Raw genomic sequence first — 15629 nt, 5'->3', positions numbered from 1 at the left:
AGTTCCGGATCCTATTTGGTCTGCTGGGACTGGTTGGATGACTCTGTTTTCGAGCAACCTTCCTATCTCTATGGTTGCTTGGTCTCGCAGACTGGGTGGAACATCTGGGAGTTTTTTGGAGTTTGGTGGTATTTTTATGAAGGGGATGTTGTAGCCTCTGGTAATTATGCTTTTTACCCAGTAATCTGATGTAAGATTTAGCCAGGCCTCTGGGTATAAAGCCAAGAGACCCTGACTGCCTCCAGAGTACGACAGCTGGGCCTGCACTCAGGAGTCCTGGAAGGGTTTCCCAGAGAAGGTCTCGCTGTCACCCTGATTTTGCGGACCCCCCTCTGCCGGCTGGGCGGCGTCTTCCGTTTCTTCCCCCTCCTCTGCCTCTGGAGGGGGCGTCACATTGGGTGTGTTGAAAAGATCCCAGAGTCTTTCGGAACCACATCTTTCCTCCTCGTTGCCCTTTAGGGTAGGGTCTAGATGGAATGGAAAAATGGACCCCTACGCCAGACAGGGTCTTCCCTTCTTGTTCACACCTCGTGAGAGTCTCCTTTACTTTGGGCCCAAACAAGGAGGCACCATCGAAGGGGGCATTGGCAAAGGAAGACAAAGGCTTCCACAAAGGAGCATAAGCGCAACCAGGATTGTCTTCTCAGGGCAATCGCTGAAGCTGCCGCTCTACTCAATCCTTCGGCTGCATATGAAATCAGCCTCATGGACAAGTTGACTATGGAATTTAGGGTGTTAAGTTGTGCTGTCACTTTCTCAGCGACAGCAGCATCTGTGTGTCCCTGTAGAGTATCTCCCAATTCCTTAATGAGATCTCTCTGTAAACGCGTGAAATGCATAAGGTAGTTGAGCGATCGGATAGAAAAAGTCGCCAAACTAAATATGCGCTTCCCATATCTGTCCATTGTCCTAGAATCCTTATAGGAATAACAAGATATAATAAATAAAATACTACTGGCCCGAGCCTCTCAATGTGATCTGCTGCTAGCGGCAAACTAGATCTGAGGGTTAGCACCAGGGGATCACGGGATATTACTGTGCCTCGAGCATTTTCGAAGATGCGAGCTAGTGATGCGGCCGACTCGGAGCCGAGAATCGGCTCCGAACCCATGTTTAAGAACAAACGGCGAGATTGAACAATTTCACATTTGCATGTTATACTGTAAAGCATTATTGTACAGAATCCAGTCAAGGGTCATTTTAAATGTAAGGTAAGGGGTAAGAATGGCTCAACAGATGCAAATTAAAATTAATATAATGCTGTGATTGGGGTGGTTGAGGTAGGGGATGCAAAAAAAAGTGCACTGATCACTTTATATGTATAACCAAGACAATAATTTCTCCTGTTTTAATAGTTGTGGGTGTCTAAAATAATGCCCTTCAGCTAGGCTTGAAAAAAATAAGATACACTGATGGATGACGTGGAAAAACTGTAGTGTAGGGCTTTCTTGTAACTGCAAAGTCATTAACTATTTTTCATTAGCAAAGTCTTTAAATAGATGACAAGAAGACTTCATGTGCAAACAATCATAAGAAGGCTGAACAGTGTGCTTTGAGTGAAATTTACAAAGATCCATTCATGCATGTGTGTAGTCACTAGATTTTTTTTTCACTGTCAATTGCTTTTACTTGGAGATGACAAGTCTGAACTACAAGCAATTAATTGCGAGAAGTATGAAAACCATCTGCTGAGTTGAAGTCTATAAAGGTACTGTGCAATTAATACCTAAATGTACAACAGATGCAGTTCAGTGGAAAATAAAATAAATGAAATTTGAAGCTGTGGGAGGTGAGCAAGTAGTAAAAATAAGTAGTTAACTACATAGCCGCATCAGTACTTCAGTGTGCTTAATGTAACTACATCACACAATTAAATGTATTTAGTGAAAGAGAGACAATGCTCTTTTTTTTAGGTCCAGCAGTTTTTGGGAACACAGCCTACAACATGCAGTTTAACATCAGTAACCAACATTTAATTAGGCAACGCCTGTGACTGAAGCTGATTTGGGGCAACTGCTTTCTGGAAAGAAAAAAAGGACATAAGTTTAAGTTTAAGAAAAATATTTGTTTCTTTCAAGTTGAAAGGAAAAGGGGTTCTGAAAACCTATCTAAATTTTGCTAGAGTGACTTAGAGTCCTGAATAATCTGTAGGTTTTCTGAAGAGAGGCAGCAACTACACGAGAAAAGACTGCCAAACATTACTGGGAGCATGTAAACAAAGTTAGATATGTAAATTCAAATACAGTCATGTATAACAGATTGGAGTAATACTTTTCTAGTATAATGGACTACTCTCGCCATATTTTCACACAGTGCAAATGGGCTTACAGGTACAGGCAAAAAACACATTATTACATATGGTGTACACTGCAAAGAGCAATGTTGCATAATACATGTCTGGACAGAAATAAGTATGTGACTAGGACAAAGAAAAGAATTCATGGTGGACATTCAACAGAATACCAAGTATAAAGACATGGAAGTAGTAATACTGAGTGCTACATAGGCTTCAGTAATGACAAGAGAGGAAAAAAAAATAAGACAATAGTAGACTTGTGGTAATAAGGGGTTACTGGAAGGGGAGAATGATTATGCTGGCATGTATTTATATTCCACCTACAGCTACTATTTAGCATAAAACAAGAGAATTCTAGGAGATGTAATGAGCTTTCAGTAGGGATTATTGTTTATGGGTGAGGGCTAGAACTTAATTTACAATAGTGAGAATGAGGGGGACCTAGAAAGGAAACCTATCAAAGGGGGTACACTTCTGAAAAACATAGAATATTCGGTACACAAAATATGAATGGAGTAGTAATAACTCTGATATTATTTTGTTCTTGATTAATCTAGAAAAGAACATTTTGATAATGTGTAACACTTTTGAGAAAGTTTGAAATTTTTGGAGGTAAAAAAATTAATGAAAAATCACAAAGGCTATAGCGGCAAGTTATGTACCCACACAGGAATTGGTTCACTAATATCCATCTTCTTAAATTTTCTCAAATATGAAGTCTTTAGGTCTATGGATTAAAAGTGATCCTCTTGTGACAAACAAGGATATAGAAAAAAATAAACAAATGAGAAACTAAATACTTGATTGTGGATACAAGCAGTGAAAATGTACAGGACAACCATATTTTTAAATCAAAGAAATCGTACATGATAATTAAGAGATGAAGGAATTTATCTGGGAAGGGACCAGGGGAAAGACTTACGTAGGATAAGTAGATACTCCTCATAGAACAAAGGGGTTTAAGATTGTTGCTCTCCTGCAATGGACACATCAAGAGTCTTCATGGGTTCTGTTCAAGCAGCTTTACTTTGTACAAACACATCACTATAGAAGTTTCCTGATTTTACCTTAAGTAACTTGTATACAAACAACTACGATCATGCATGCTCACACTCTGACTGCTCTTACAAAATGTCACGTGTCTGGAATTTATGCTTCCTGTACAGCTTTGACATGCTTCTTAAAGATACAGCACATTATCACCTGCACTCTGATCTACATCCTCCCTTTTTGAGAACTAGATCATACACACTATGATTCTATTTGGCATGCAGAAATTGCAGGTAATTCTTTGTCCTGCATAATACAGTACCAAGTACATTATACTATACATACACACATTTTATTTATATATACACATACACACACACATATACATATGTGTATGTATGTATATATATATATATATATACACACAAAATTTAGCAACTGGAACTGTCTGGAACGGAATCAGAATTTAACACATTCTAGTAAGGAAACAGTGTCTGATTCACTCTTAGATTTGAAATCTGCATCACAGAAATACTGTGAAGGTGAGGATGATTTTGGTACAAGAAGATGTCTGTGGTTCCTCCTATACTCTACACCCTCTGAGTCTACCAGGTAGGATCTTGGCTCAGCACAGATGCCTTCTTTCGGCTATTCCAGGTTAGGAGTCACTACCACAGATCACCTGTCCACTCATGACTGGCAGTTGGAGTTTGGTGTCGAGTTGCCTGCCTGGCGCCCAACCTTCCACGGAAGGCACACACATGAATGCACTCATGCCTAGGGCCAATTTAGAGTATCCACTGGAGCAGAACGCACGGACTTCTTTAGAACAGAAGAGTGATTACAGGTTGGTGGCCAGTTTCAATCTAAATAGCTCGACCATAAATATAATCATGAAACTTGGAACAAGCAAATACTATTGCCAAAAGTTCCATCTCAATCTGAGCATACTGCATTTTAGTTTGGGTAAGTGTTCTAGAATCATACGCTACTGGTATGGTCTCGAAGTATACCTGTGCCAAGGCCAAATTTTGAAGCATCATAGGAAACAGCAACTGGTTTTGTTTACGTCATAGTATCTTAATGGAGGTGGGGTGGCAATTTTCTGCTTAAGGTCTTCAAATGCCTTCTGGTACTGTTCCAACCATGATCATGCAACATTTTTCCGTGTTAGCTCTATTAAAGGTGCTACTAACTCACTGAAGTCTAGTATAAACTTTCCAAAATAGTTGATCATGCCTATGAAACACTATAGAGTGAGTCAATTACCTGGTGCGGGCATCTCAAGAATAGCTGCTTGCTTGGTCGGGTCCGGTCTCAAGCCTGTACTCATGAACAAATGACTCGTGTATGTAACTTCTGGAAGTCTGAATTTGCACTTCAAGTTTACTGCACATGTTCTGTCTAGAACTTTGAAGTTTCTATCATGCTTTGCTTCACCACTGCCTCCAATCAATAAATCTACTATTATGGCACAAGGATAACCCGAAAAAATTTGTTCCTGCATGCTGAAAGACTTAACTTGCAGATTTTTTTCCAAATGGCATCCTTAGAAATCTGTACCTGCCAAATGGAGTACCACAAGTAGATAGAAATGAGGATTTGTGATCAAGCATCACTTGCCAAAATGAAATGTTTGCATCCAAGACAGAAAACATCGGCATTCGGTATTAAAGCTGCAGCCTCTTTGACTGTGCACATTGGATGATGCAGTCTAATGCTTTGTTCAGATCTCTCAGGTCACACACATTCTGATTTCAGCTGAGCTGCTACCATGAACACCCATTCAGTTGATTCTGTGACTGGACAAATCACACCTTGCTGCTCCATTTTATCCAACTGAGCCTTAACTTTATCCTGCATAGCTATCGGAACTTCTCGCTGGTCTGATTACTGGAATGACCTCTGGGTCTAACTTCATGGAATACACAACTGGAAGTCTGTTTTCGATGACAAGCTAGGCAAATCAACATACTCTGAGAAAATGGCTTCAGAAAAATTAGAACTCAGAAATGCACTTATATGATGAACTTCTTTAGTTTAAGAATGAATCTGCTTTCTTTTGCCATCTCTGAGACCCAATAAAGACTACACTGGTCTTCAGACTACATAAAACAAGTTGTAACAGTTCTCGGCCAAATAACATGAAAGCATCACTGTACCTTCGGTTTGAATTTATTCACCACCATAAGCAACAAGTCTTGCACTACTGGCCATTTATTTCTCACTTCAGCAAATGTGTCTGTGGATATAATATTACACTTTGAACCAGTGTCTACTTTAAGCTCTGCGGATTTCTCATTAATCTGGACAGTAAAAAACACTTAGCTTCTTGCTAATGAATTCAGTGTCAGCTCCTTCACCAAAATTTGATACACCACCTATATAGAAAGTAACTGCTTCGGCTCTACTTGATCAACTTGCTTCTTTGTGACCTTTCTTTACTACTGTGTAAGGCGATTTGGAAAACGTCTGGAAATGGTTCCTTTTTTCTTTTCATAATCACTTGTGACATTGCTGACCAAATGCTAAGCGCTTCTCTCTTTTAGACTCATGATTTGCACCACAATTGCAACAGTTAACAATAAATCTAGACTTGGGTTTTGCTGATTCATGCTTGTACTGCACTGAGCTCAAGCGTGCTTCTTTCTTAGAACTTACTGGAAAGCTATGTGGTCTCCCTGGTGAACCAGTAGGGGTTGTGACTACAATGTGCTTAGGCCTATTTCTGTTTGCCATCTGTTGCATACTAATCTACATTTGTTCTGGAGGCAACTAAAATCAAGCTTTTGTTACTTGCATGCATACTTGTGATTTTCTGTAACCTCATGGATTTGACAAAGCTCTGGCTTTACTCAATGTTAAATCACTGTCACAAAAAAAAATATTTCTCACAGCATCACTATTAATAGCACACATAAGCCTGTCCTTTATCAGTTCATTTTTAAGTCACCAAACAGACACGTTTTAGCTTTGTTTCTCATGTCAGTTATGTAAGCTGCAAATGTTCTCCTGAATTCTTCTCTCTCGTGTAAAACAAATGCCTCTCTCTAAAGTAATATTTGCCTGGGATTATACATTTCTCTGAACTTCCGCATCAAACCACTCGGGATCTTCCCTTGATTCAGCCTGTACAACATGTTTTTCACCTTCTCCTTCATATACTGCTGGTGCATACACAAATGAATGCTCTCTTTCCATGGCCTCTGATCCATTTAAGTTTAGCAAAATGATTGCCCTGGCGCATGCATCTCTATATGCATAAGCTGCTTGTATAAAAATATTGTAGTCTTGTTCAAATATTCTCCAATTCTCTGCAATATTCTAATCAAATACAAGTGGTAGAGGCTTTCCAAATCCATCGCCCATATTAACACATACCAGTGAAGGATTATGCAAATAAGCATAAACATGCATACATACGCACGCATAAGCCAGAAACTTAAGCCAACATTTGTAACTTTGTCCATTGCCTTTGTGCTTCTGTATTTATACTTTGAGCTTTTCGAAATTATGCTAATGGACAAACTCATTACCTTTGAATAATTGGACTTTGCAAAATAAACTTCTCGGGCATTTAAACACTCTTGTAATATCATTTTGCAATGCTAAAGTCATTTACCATAATTTTAAGAAACCTCTCAACAACTTTACAATGTGAATGAAGTAAAGCTCTCAAGTACTGTAATACTCTTGTAATATCGTTTTGCAATAAACCACCTCTTATCAGTGTAAGAAACACATCAAATAACTGCACGGTGCAAATAAACTGGACGTAGCTTGCCCAAAACTCAGTAACATTCGTAGTAATTGCACTTTGTGAATAACTGTACACAGTACACTGAAATGTCCCCAAAATGGTAGTACCTTGCTAGGCAACTCTTTACAGTGCAAGAAACAGTAATGGTGGCACTTTGTGAACATAGATCTAGACAAGAAACTTTTCTAAATGGTTATACTTTGAGTGTATTTCACGAAATAGTTGCACTTTGCACACAATAAACTCTTCAAAATACATGCACAGTAATAAGCACCTTTTACACAATTTGAGATACTTTAACTTTAGTTATGGCCTTGATACAATATGAAGTCGTAGTTTTGCCTAAACACAGCACTTTGCCAAAACACATGCAGTGGTTTTATTTTTGCTTAATGTGCCCTTTTTGCCCTTATTATATTAGTTTTGCTCGTTTAAGCCCTTTTCATGCCCAATGAACTTTTGTGCTCATTTCACTCTAAACATGCCCAGTTTTACTTTAAACATGCTCATTTTGCTTTACTGTTAATCGTTTCATCAAATACCTTTATTTTAAACATTTACTTTAGTTAAACTGTTAGTGCCTTTCGGTTGCTCAGTAATGCAGTTTGTGCCCTTGTAATGCCCAGTTTTGTCTTTTCTATCAAATAAACAGTTTGTGCTACTTCTCATTACCTTTGACTTTTCTGGCTCTTTTTTGTGCTCACTTCTTTTAATTTTACCTTCACTGTTGTCTCGGCACCTCATGACTCTGATTACTCCCTGCAATCCCGATTCTGACACCATGTTGCTCTCCTACTTTGGACACAACAGAAGAGTCTCTTTGTGGGTTCTGTTCAAACAGTTTTATTTTATACAAACACATTACTGCAGAAGTTTACTGACCAACTTAAATAACTTGTATTTATTTTATTTACTTACATGTGTTTATTGGGTAGAGTCAGACTCTGCAAGTATCCCATTTTCAGTGGAGACCCGGGGAGAAAAGCTCCACATAAAGCAAAAGCAGACAAAAAAAACAGAAATAATACCATACAAATTTATATAACAATGTAAAAAAATAGATAAAAATGTTTTCAACATAAACAAATTAGAAACGTGTAAACAGGCACTTGATAACTGAGAAGAAAGTGCAACAATCAGTGAGCATGCATAATGAAAAGATATGTATACACAAAAATAGCATTGTTGAAAGTTAAAAAACAGAAAATACACTAAGAAGATTACAGAAATTTAAACAGTGTAAAAATGTTTTGAGATACATGTAGTAATTGCAGTCTAACAGAGGAAACAATGAAATTTTACTTGATGAAAAAGTATTCAGCTGTAAAAAAAGTGAAACAGCAAAAAGAGAGAAAAGTAGTATGGGTATATATATATATATATATATATATATATATATATATATATATATACACACACACACACACACACACACACACATACGCACACACACACTATTACAAACTAAACTGCGATCATGCATGCTCACTCTCTGGCTGCTCTTACAAAATGGCATTAGGGATTGCACATGTCTGGAATTTATACATGCATGTACAGCCTTGACATGCTTCTTAAATATACAGCACACATCATCTGCACTCTGATCTACAAGGATTATCTCATTTGACTAGACACTTTAGAACTCCTAAGTTGAGGCTTGCATGTAATGCAACCAAAGGTTTTAAATAAAAATGGAAAGGGATGATGATGATGAAATGGGGGAAGGGATTACTTCAGGAGATATGCCAACGTTTAAACCTTTGCACCACAAAATAAGGTGCATAAACTGTCAAACAGTGCTTACCCCCAGGTACATTTCTTTTCTTTACCTAAAAATACTTTAATACATGCCGATATCACTGAACTTAAGCTCCCCATTTTCCCTTACTGAAGTCAGCACATGGAATAACTTGTGTTGCTTCTATAGCCTTTAATGGGTGCACCACCGCACATGCAGAAAAGGTGCTCCATTAAAGTCAATGAACACACCATAGATCCCCATGGTAAAAATGCAAATTGGAAAAACTATTTTTTTTTGGATAGCAGTGTAATAAAAGTTTACAAAGCTTTTATTTAAAAAAGTTCCAAAAACACAAGGAAAGGAAATGGGAAAAAATATTTGGCAGTAGTTGACTCATCAAATGATGCAATGTTCATACAAATGTTGGCAAAGCATTATAAATTATAACTTTTTATGTGTTGATTTAAAACTTGTTAGTCTATCTAAGGAAGCACATCCTGTGAAACAGATGTTTTGGTCAACAGAAAATATGAACTCTGAGCAATATCCAGGTGACAGTCGCTACCTTTTCATGATATATCACTTCACTATCAAGAAAATAAGATACAAGATTAAAATTAATGTTGTTGTAAACTTGCACTATGCAGACTATGATTTACCTCACAGAAAGAAAGAAACTATATAAAATAAAAGAAAAAAAGGTGGTAACGTGTTAGTTTCAGGCTCTGTCTAATTTGTAACAAAAAAGTTGTTATATTGTTAAAACTACATGACTATTCAGGCCTTAGTGACCATTAAAGCTTATGGTTATAGTGTTTTGAATAGAATGTCACCCTGCTCCCTTGTCATGAGTAAAACAGAGAATCAAAAAAATGCAAACTTCGGTAATCTTACAGTTACTGTTAACTTTCCGAGATAGCAGTTTGCGTAAATTAATAATAAAATCCTTCATTACCAGAATAAGAACCACTTGTTGCCCTTTAATACATCGTATCTGTGTCACTGTTAATTGCTCAGAGGGGAAAACTCCCCCAAGTTTTACATGGTTTTAACAACCAAGTTCAAACTGACTGCCATACTGAACAAATAAATAGCTTAATCAGCATTGGTCTTATTTCCCGAGATGTAGGGAAATGTCCTTGAAGAGCCATAGCTGACATGTTTTATCTACAACGATGGAAATAATTTGCTGCCACAGGCCTGTCAGTCATTTTGCACATAACTTTGTGCACACTACTTACAAGAAATCTGAACAAAGCCTAAAATAGTGTGGATGGGGAGACAGAACAGACCAAAAATAAGTATTAACTCCGGAAGTTGGTAAAATAACAGGATACATATTAGCATGCATTTTTCTATGGGGTATGAAGTCTGAAACTCAAATGTACATTATTTACTGACTTTAACCCAAAGTAATTTGCCAGAACAAATTTTATGAGGAACAGGCCAAAAACATGAAGCAAAACATGGAGATTCTGCAAAAATCTGGACAGCTGAGATATATGCGTGTCTACTAATATAACCAGTTTCTGGACACTTAATATGCTGCACACCAGTCTTTCCACAGTAACATTTCAAGAGTCTTTTTCCACTAATAAGAAAAATAAATAATGCAATTTCCTTTATAAGGGCAAGTGGATATTTAAGCACTGAATCTAATTTCTGGTGACAGGCTCCTATTAGTCCAAATGCTCAAATAATTACAAACTTTATGTTGGTCCAGTAAAACATAGTACATTTCCTCTGCATCCCATTGTCTTTTAAGTTTGCTGTGAGTGGACCAGCATGTCATTTCTTCATTTTTTTCAATCCACATCTTTATAGTGAAACATTTAATTTGTGCTATATACAGAATGATTCATAACCTGTAAATGTTACATTTCTTGCAGAGAAAAATGTGTAGTTTTTTTCTTCATTAATGTGAACATTAGTAGTACGATGCAATGCATAAAACTATCAGCATCAACCCCCTTTTAACACACCTATTAAATGGCTACATTTTCAGAATGCGCAGATTTTTGCCTCATACTTTGGATCTATTTCTCATAAAATTTGTGGTTTCCTGCAAATCTCGAAGGACTGAAGTCACTAAATAACGACAACATTTGAGTTTCATACTTCACATCCTTCAGAAAAATACATGTTAATGACACGCCTATTATTCTGTCAACTTTCTAAGCTTATATAAGAAGTATTTAACACTTGTACCTATTTTGGACCGTTGTTTCTCCTATTTTAGGTTTTGGCCAAATTTCGTGGGTTAAGAGGTATGCCTTATACCACCATTGTCACCTGGGACTGGGATACAACACCCGCCGTCTCCTGTAGTACATACAATGACATTCATAAATTAGTAAGGGTCAAGTGGAGTGAATAAAATCCAGTTGTTAACTGTCAGTACTATACAACAGTTGGTAATACCTGGGGAAGACACAGAATCCCATTTCTATGAAATATGATTTAATTATAACCCTATTCTACCTTACAATTCCTCAGCACTAAAGCTCTATTAGAGCGTACCAATTTCAGATGAAGATGGAAACGTAAAGACAAGACTTTGTAATTGTACATTCTCCCCAGAAGTCAATAATCCACTGGATTACCTAGCCTTAGTCCTGCGCATACGAGACGATACTTCACGTTAGCACACAAGTCCTGCATCCACTGGTGTTACTTCACAAAACACTTACATTAAACTACTGTACTGTACAGTTACTGAGACCGCACCGCTTTCGCATACTAATAGGATAATAGAATGTGAAATCTGAGTAATATATAGTCTAACTACAGCGTTTTTTTCTCCCAATAAAAATGCACAATTAGAAAACCCAGAAACAAATCTGTCAACGTATTTTACTTACAGATATTTTCTTCACTATCTTTGTAGAAAAAAACCCTCCCGTCTGTAATGTTTACACAATCGCGAGATTTGTGAATTGCTCCTTGGCAACAGAAACGCTAACGATTACAAACTAGTACCGTTACGAATATGTATATTGGCACGCACTTCCCATAAAAGTGTAACAACTAACATTTGTTTGTTTCTTTGGTGTGCATAAAAGATAGCTTGTACAAGAACTGTATCACAATTTTATAAACAGTTATTACCAACTTTCACAATAGCTATCTTTATATTGGTTTAGTTTTACTTATATACGTATACACAACAATTCATTATACGTATTATGTCAACATATAGTCAGAATAAATTAAAAAAACTGGCAAGCATCCACTTTTTGTGATACTAGCTAGTAAAGATTTCCCAGCATACTTTGCGTACTTGTAACGAATTTCTGTTCGACTTCAGATTTTAAGCGCCATTTTCGAGTGGATTTACTGAGCTGTGTAAGATTGATTGGCTATATAGACTTCGGTTATTAACAGCAATTGAAAGTTACTTTGGTTTTTGTTTTTGTGTTGTAACGTGCTGCTTTATATATTTGGATTTTTTTTATATAGGACAATCATAGAAGCAGTTATTTTAATAGGTAAGTTATATTTACTTTTATTTTTAAGCGGGATTATCTTGAAAAATTATTAAAATAATTATGAAGTGGTGTTTTATATTTTTTGTGGGGCATCTTCTATTTGTGAAGCTTAAACTTAGTTACTGACATTGCATTGTGTTCAACGTTTTAATCGAGCTTTGTCATTTTGTTTATGTACACATGTGCGCATTTGGTTTTCTTTATTGCAAACAATTACGGGTTTGTTTATTGTTTAAAAATACCTTTTGCTATGTGTGTGAACTGTGTGTTATTGCATGTTTTTTTTTAGTTAATGCTTGTGTAGTAGCTTTTTAAGTAGATTTTACTAAAATCTTTTTGTTCTGGTGGAAATTGTTGTTTGGTAATAGTGAACGCAGTCTGTCATACATTATGCATCTTATTTTTGATACATTTAGATATTCTGGGCTAGATCTCCTGTGCTTGAAACAAAAGATTATTTTTTGTTTAAAATTCCTTGTGTGCGTTTTCTTTCAGCCTTTCAGAAAGGCTGCTTGTTTCTTGTATTGAGCATAACACTACTTTTTATTTATTGGGGAGACTGCCCCGCTGTCTTTAATACGATGGCCTCTCTGTTTGTGACAATGACAGCAAATACTTTTCACGTGAAATTCACTCGAGTTTAATGACGTCCCCAGTGAAAGAAAAACGTCACTGTTACAGTGGGCTGGGGAGCTGCTGCTGTGTGTGTCCTTTATTTTCCTGATACATCGTTTAGCAAAAGTAAGGCTTGCTTGCCAGTAACTTTTGGATGACTGAAATGGTCTACGCTTTGTTTTTATTGGTGTTGTATGGATTAGTTTAATGTTTAAAGTATAGTAAATGAATATAAGACATTAATGTATTAAACACGTGTGTGTGTTGGGTTGCGTACTTGTTTGGAGAAACTTCTAGTGAGGTGTGTGTGCTCTTTTTCTTCCCAGTTTAAAATGCCTTGCAAGACGTCTAAATCCTCTACTGCAGCAAAACCTAAAGGGAAGACACCACAGCTGCACGATGAGCCCATGGTAGATGTAGTGGAGACAGAAGTGGTTACTGAAAATGGGGACCATCCTCCAAAAGGTAATACTTTTTTTAACTATATTTTAATTCTTCCCTTTCCGTGCAGATGTTACGCTTTTTAATTGTGTAATATTTCCAGGCTTCAATAGTCTTACAAGGCATGTACATCAGTGCTTCAGGATGCTGTGGTTGGCTAATTAGCTTAAGAAAGCTGGATACTTGACTCCTACAGTGGTAGTGATGGGTTTGTTCTGGTTGCTAGAATTTGGTAGTGTGTATGTATATTTTTGTCCTCTGTGCTACAGAGTGGGAATTTTGGTAGTAGCAAACACATGTTTTTGTTTAGATTTTGTGTAAAATGTGCTTGACTACTGCATGCCCATATAGTAACTGTGCCTGAATTTTTCTTTGGATACCTGATCAGATTGATTGTTTGCCCCCCCCCCCCCACACACACTTTAAGTGAAATTATACCAAATATTTGCTGACTTTTCAAAGTCTGGTGCTGGTGTAGTAAATACTTACAATTTGTCCTATGATGACAGAGCTGAAATAAGGTATAAGGCTGCTCTGAATGAGGGACTGGAGAGTGTTAACTGAGTTTTGATCTTGGGGCTTTTGAAAAGTGAAGTTGTATGGATTTGTTTATAAGACTGTGAAGTTGTGTATTGTGTGCATTTTTTTAACCCATAGTTGTGCTTTTATATATAGACAGTGCTTCTGAAGTTCCATCCGAGACCGTTGATAATCGAACTGTAGAAGAGATTTTGAGTAGTATTCCTCCTCCTCCACCTCCAGCAATGACCAATGAAGCAGGGGCTCCTCGTCTTATGATAACGCACATTGTAAACCGGAACTTTAAATCTTACGCAGGGGAGAAGATTCTTGGACCTTTTCACAAGGTAGATGACTTGCATCTGCATTTTATGATTTGATCAATTATATGAAAAACTGATAATAGCGCAGTTCTATGCAAACTGTGTAAGCTGCCACAATGTGTGTGTGTTTTTTTTTTTTTTTTTCCCAGATATTGTGCTGTAGAAGTATAAAGCACTTGAGGAGTGTTGGAATCGGTCATTGTAGCATATCTGTATCAAACATTACTTATATTTACTGTAGTATTCTAGTCTAAACACTTAATGTTTTTCATGTCTATGAAATCTGAGGTGTAAAAGGCTGGTAATGTTATGTAGTCTTGCCATGTTTAATTGATTTGCTGTATCTGACACTTATTCTGGAGGATGTCTTGCACTTTCTGCTTGGCTGTGTGAAATATGTAAGCCTTTGCGGTGATGCAAGTTTGAGAAATGACTTTGTGTAGACTTTTTTAAAATGAAATACTTGCATTTACATAATGTCATCGCTAAGTGCGTCTCGTACTTCATTAAAGGACAATTTCAGTTTTTTAATATTGCAAATATTTTAAGTTAACTTGTAGCTGAGGATGGGAGTTTTATTTGAGTTCGTTCATTGTGTGCATATGAAAATAACTGGGACAAGATGAAAAACTATGTTTACAACTGGGACTAATTCTTTGAGAAGATGGGCTTGAGTAAAGATGAAAATGTGAGTGAGCAAATCTGTCTGGAAGATGCTTTATGTAATTTGCATTGTGTGGTTCATTATTTTTGATACTTCAAAAATAAGATTTCAGATCTTAATTTTGTGGGTGTTCTTTGATTGCTGGTGTCATTGTGGTAATCAAATATGAGATTAAGATGCTAACTTTGTGTATGTTAAGCATTTCTTTTAAACTGCAATTTCTGTCAAATTATTTCAGGCCATCCAAACAGATGTGCTGCCCTCCCCATGTACAGTTAAATCCTGGTTTGAACAAGTACCATTTTTAGTGGCTAATGAGAACATTATTCTCTTGGGATGAGCTACAGGTCCTGTGTAAACAGTGTGCAAACTCTACTTCCATAATTTTAAGTAGATAGTAGTTTAACATAATTTTTTGGCTTTCGTTTTGTTGAGGTCTTGCAAGAGAGTTATCTTGTCTGTTTCAGCAAATGTGAAATGACAGAATGAACGTGATGGGGTGAAGGATGAAATTGTCTGTAGACAGTTTATTAAATGAATACCAACAGATCACAGGGAGTACTGATCTTGCAGGTAAAAAGTGCATAGTAACAACTTTTAAAATCTTGCGCAAACATTGTCCCCAAGAATAAATTGATGGTTAGTATTGATAGTGAATTTTACAAAGCTAACCGAATTTGCAGGTGCTGTAATTGTAATACTGAAAGAGGAGGAACAGATGTATTGCACGAATATCCAAGTACAAAACAGAATTTTCATAAAGAGGTGTCGGGGAGCCTTTTAAAAAAAAAA

At 36.8% G+C, this 15629-nt stretch overlaps 2 protein-coding genes across 5 annotated transcripts in view; one reads left to right on the top strand and one right to left on the bottom strand.

Moving 5' to 3' along the window:
* The window catches only part of IFT80 (intraflagellar transport 80), a 2191035-nt gene extending 2179306 nt beyond the window's left edge, over nt 1–11729 (bottom strand). For 3 of the 4 annotated variants that reach the window (XM_044070463.1, XM_044070465.1, XM_044070466.1), the window contains exon 1: nt 11649–11729. The gene's annotated coding sequence lies outside the window, so the exon portion shown is untranslated. Of the gene's footprint in view, nt 1–11390; nt 11604–11648 lie in introns of those variants that run through there. The other variant, XM_044070464.1, reaches the window with a different exon arrangement.
* A 231-nt stretch (nt 11730–11960) lies between these two features.
* SMC4 (structural maintenance of chromosomes 4) overlaps nt 11961–15629 on the top strand; it is a gene marked incomplete in the record, with an annotated part of 1657727 nt that continues 1654058 nt past the window's right edge. Inside the window, 4 exon segments of the mRNA XM_044070462.1 lie at nt 11961–12132; nt 12247–12275; nt 13217–13355; nt 14007–14197. Coding sequence (XP_043926397.1) covers nt 13223–13355; nt 14007–14197 — 324 coding nt within the window.

This window comes from Protopterus annectens, chromosome 4.part1 (assembly GCF_019279795.1).
Source record: "Protopterus annectens isolate FY-2018-M chromosome 4.part1, PAN1.0, whole genome shotgun sequence".
NCBI lineage: Eukaryota > Metazoa > Chordata > Ceratodontiformes > Protopteridae > Protopterus > Protopterus annectens.
Note: the sequence above shows the minus strand (reverse complement) of the source record. Positions and strands in the feature narration are given on the sequence as shown.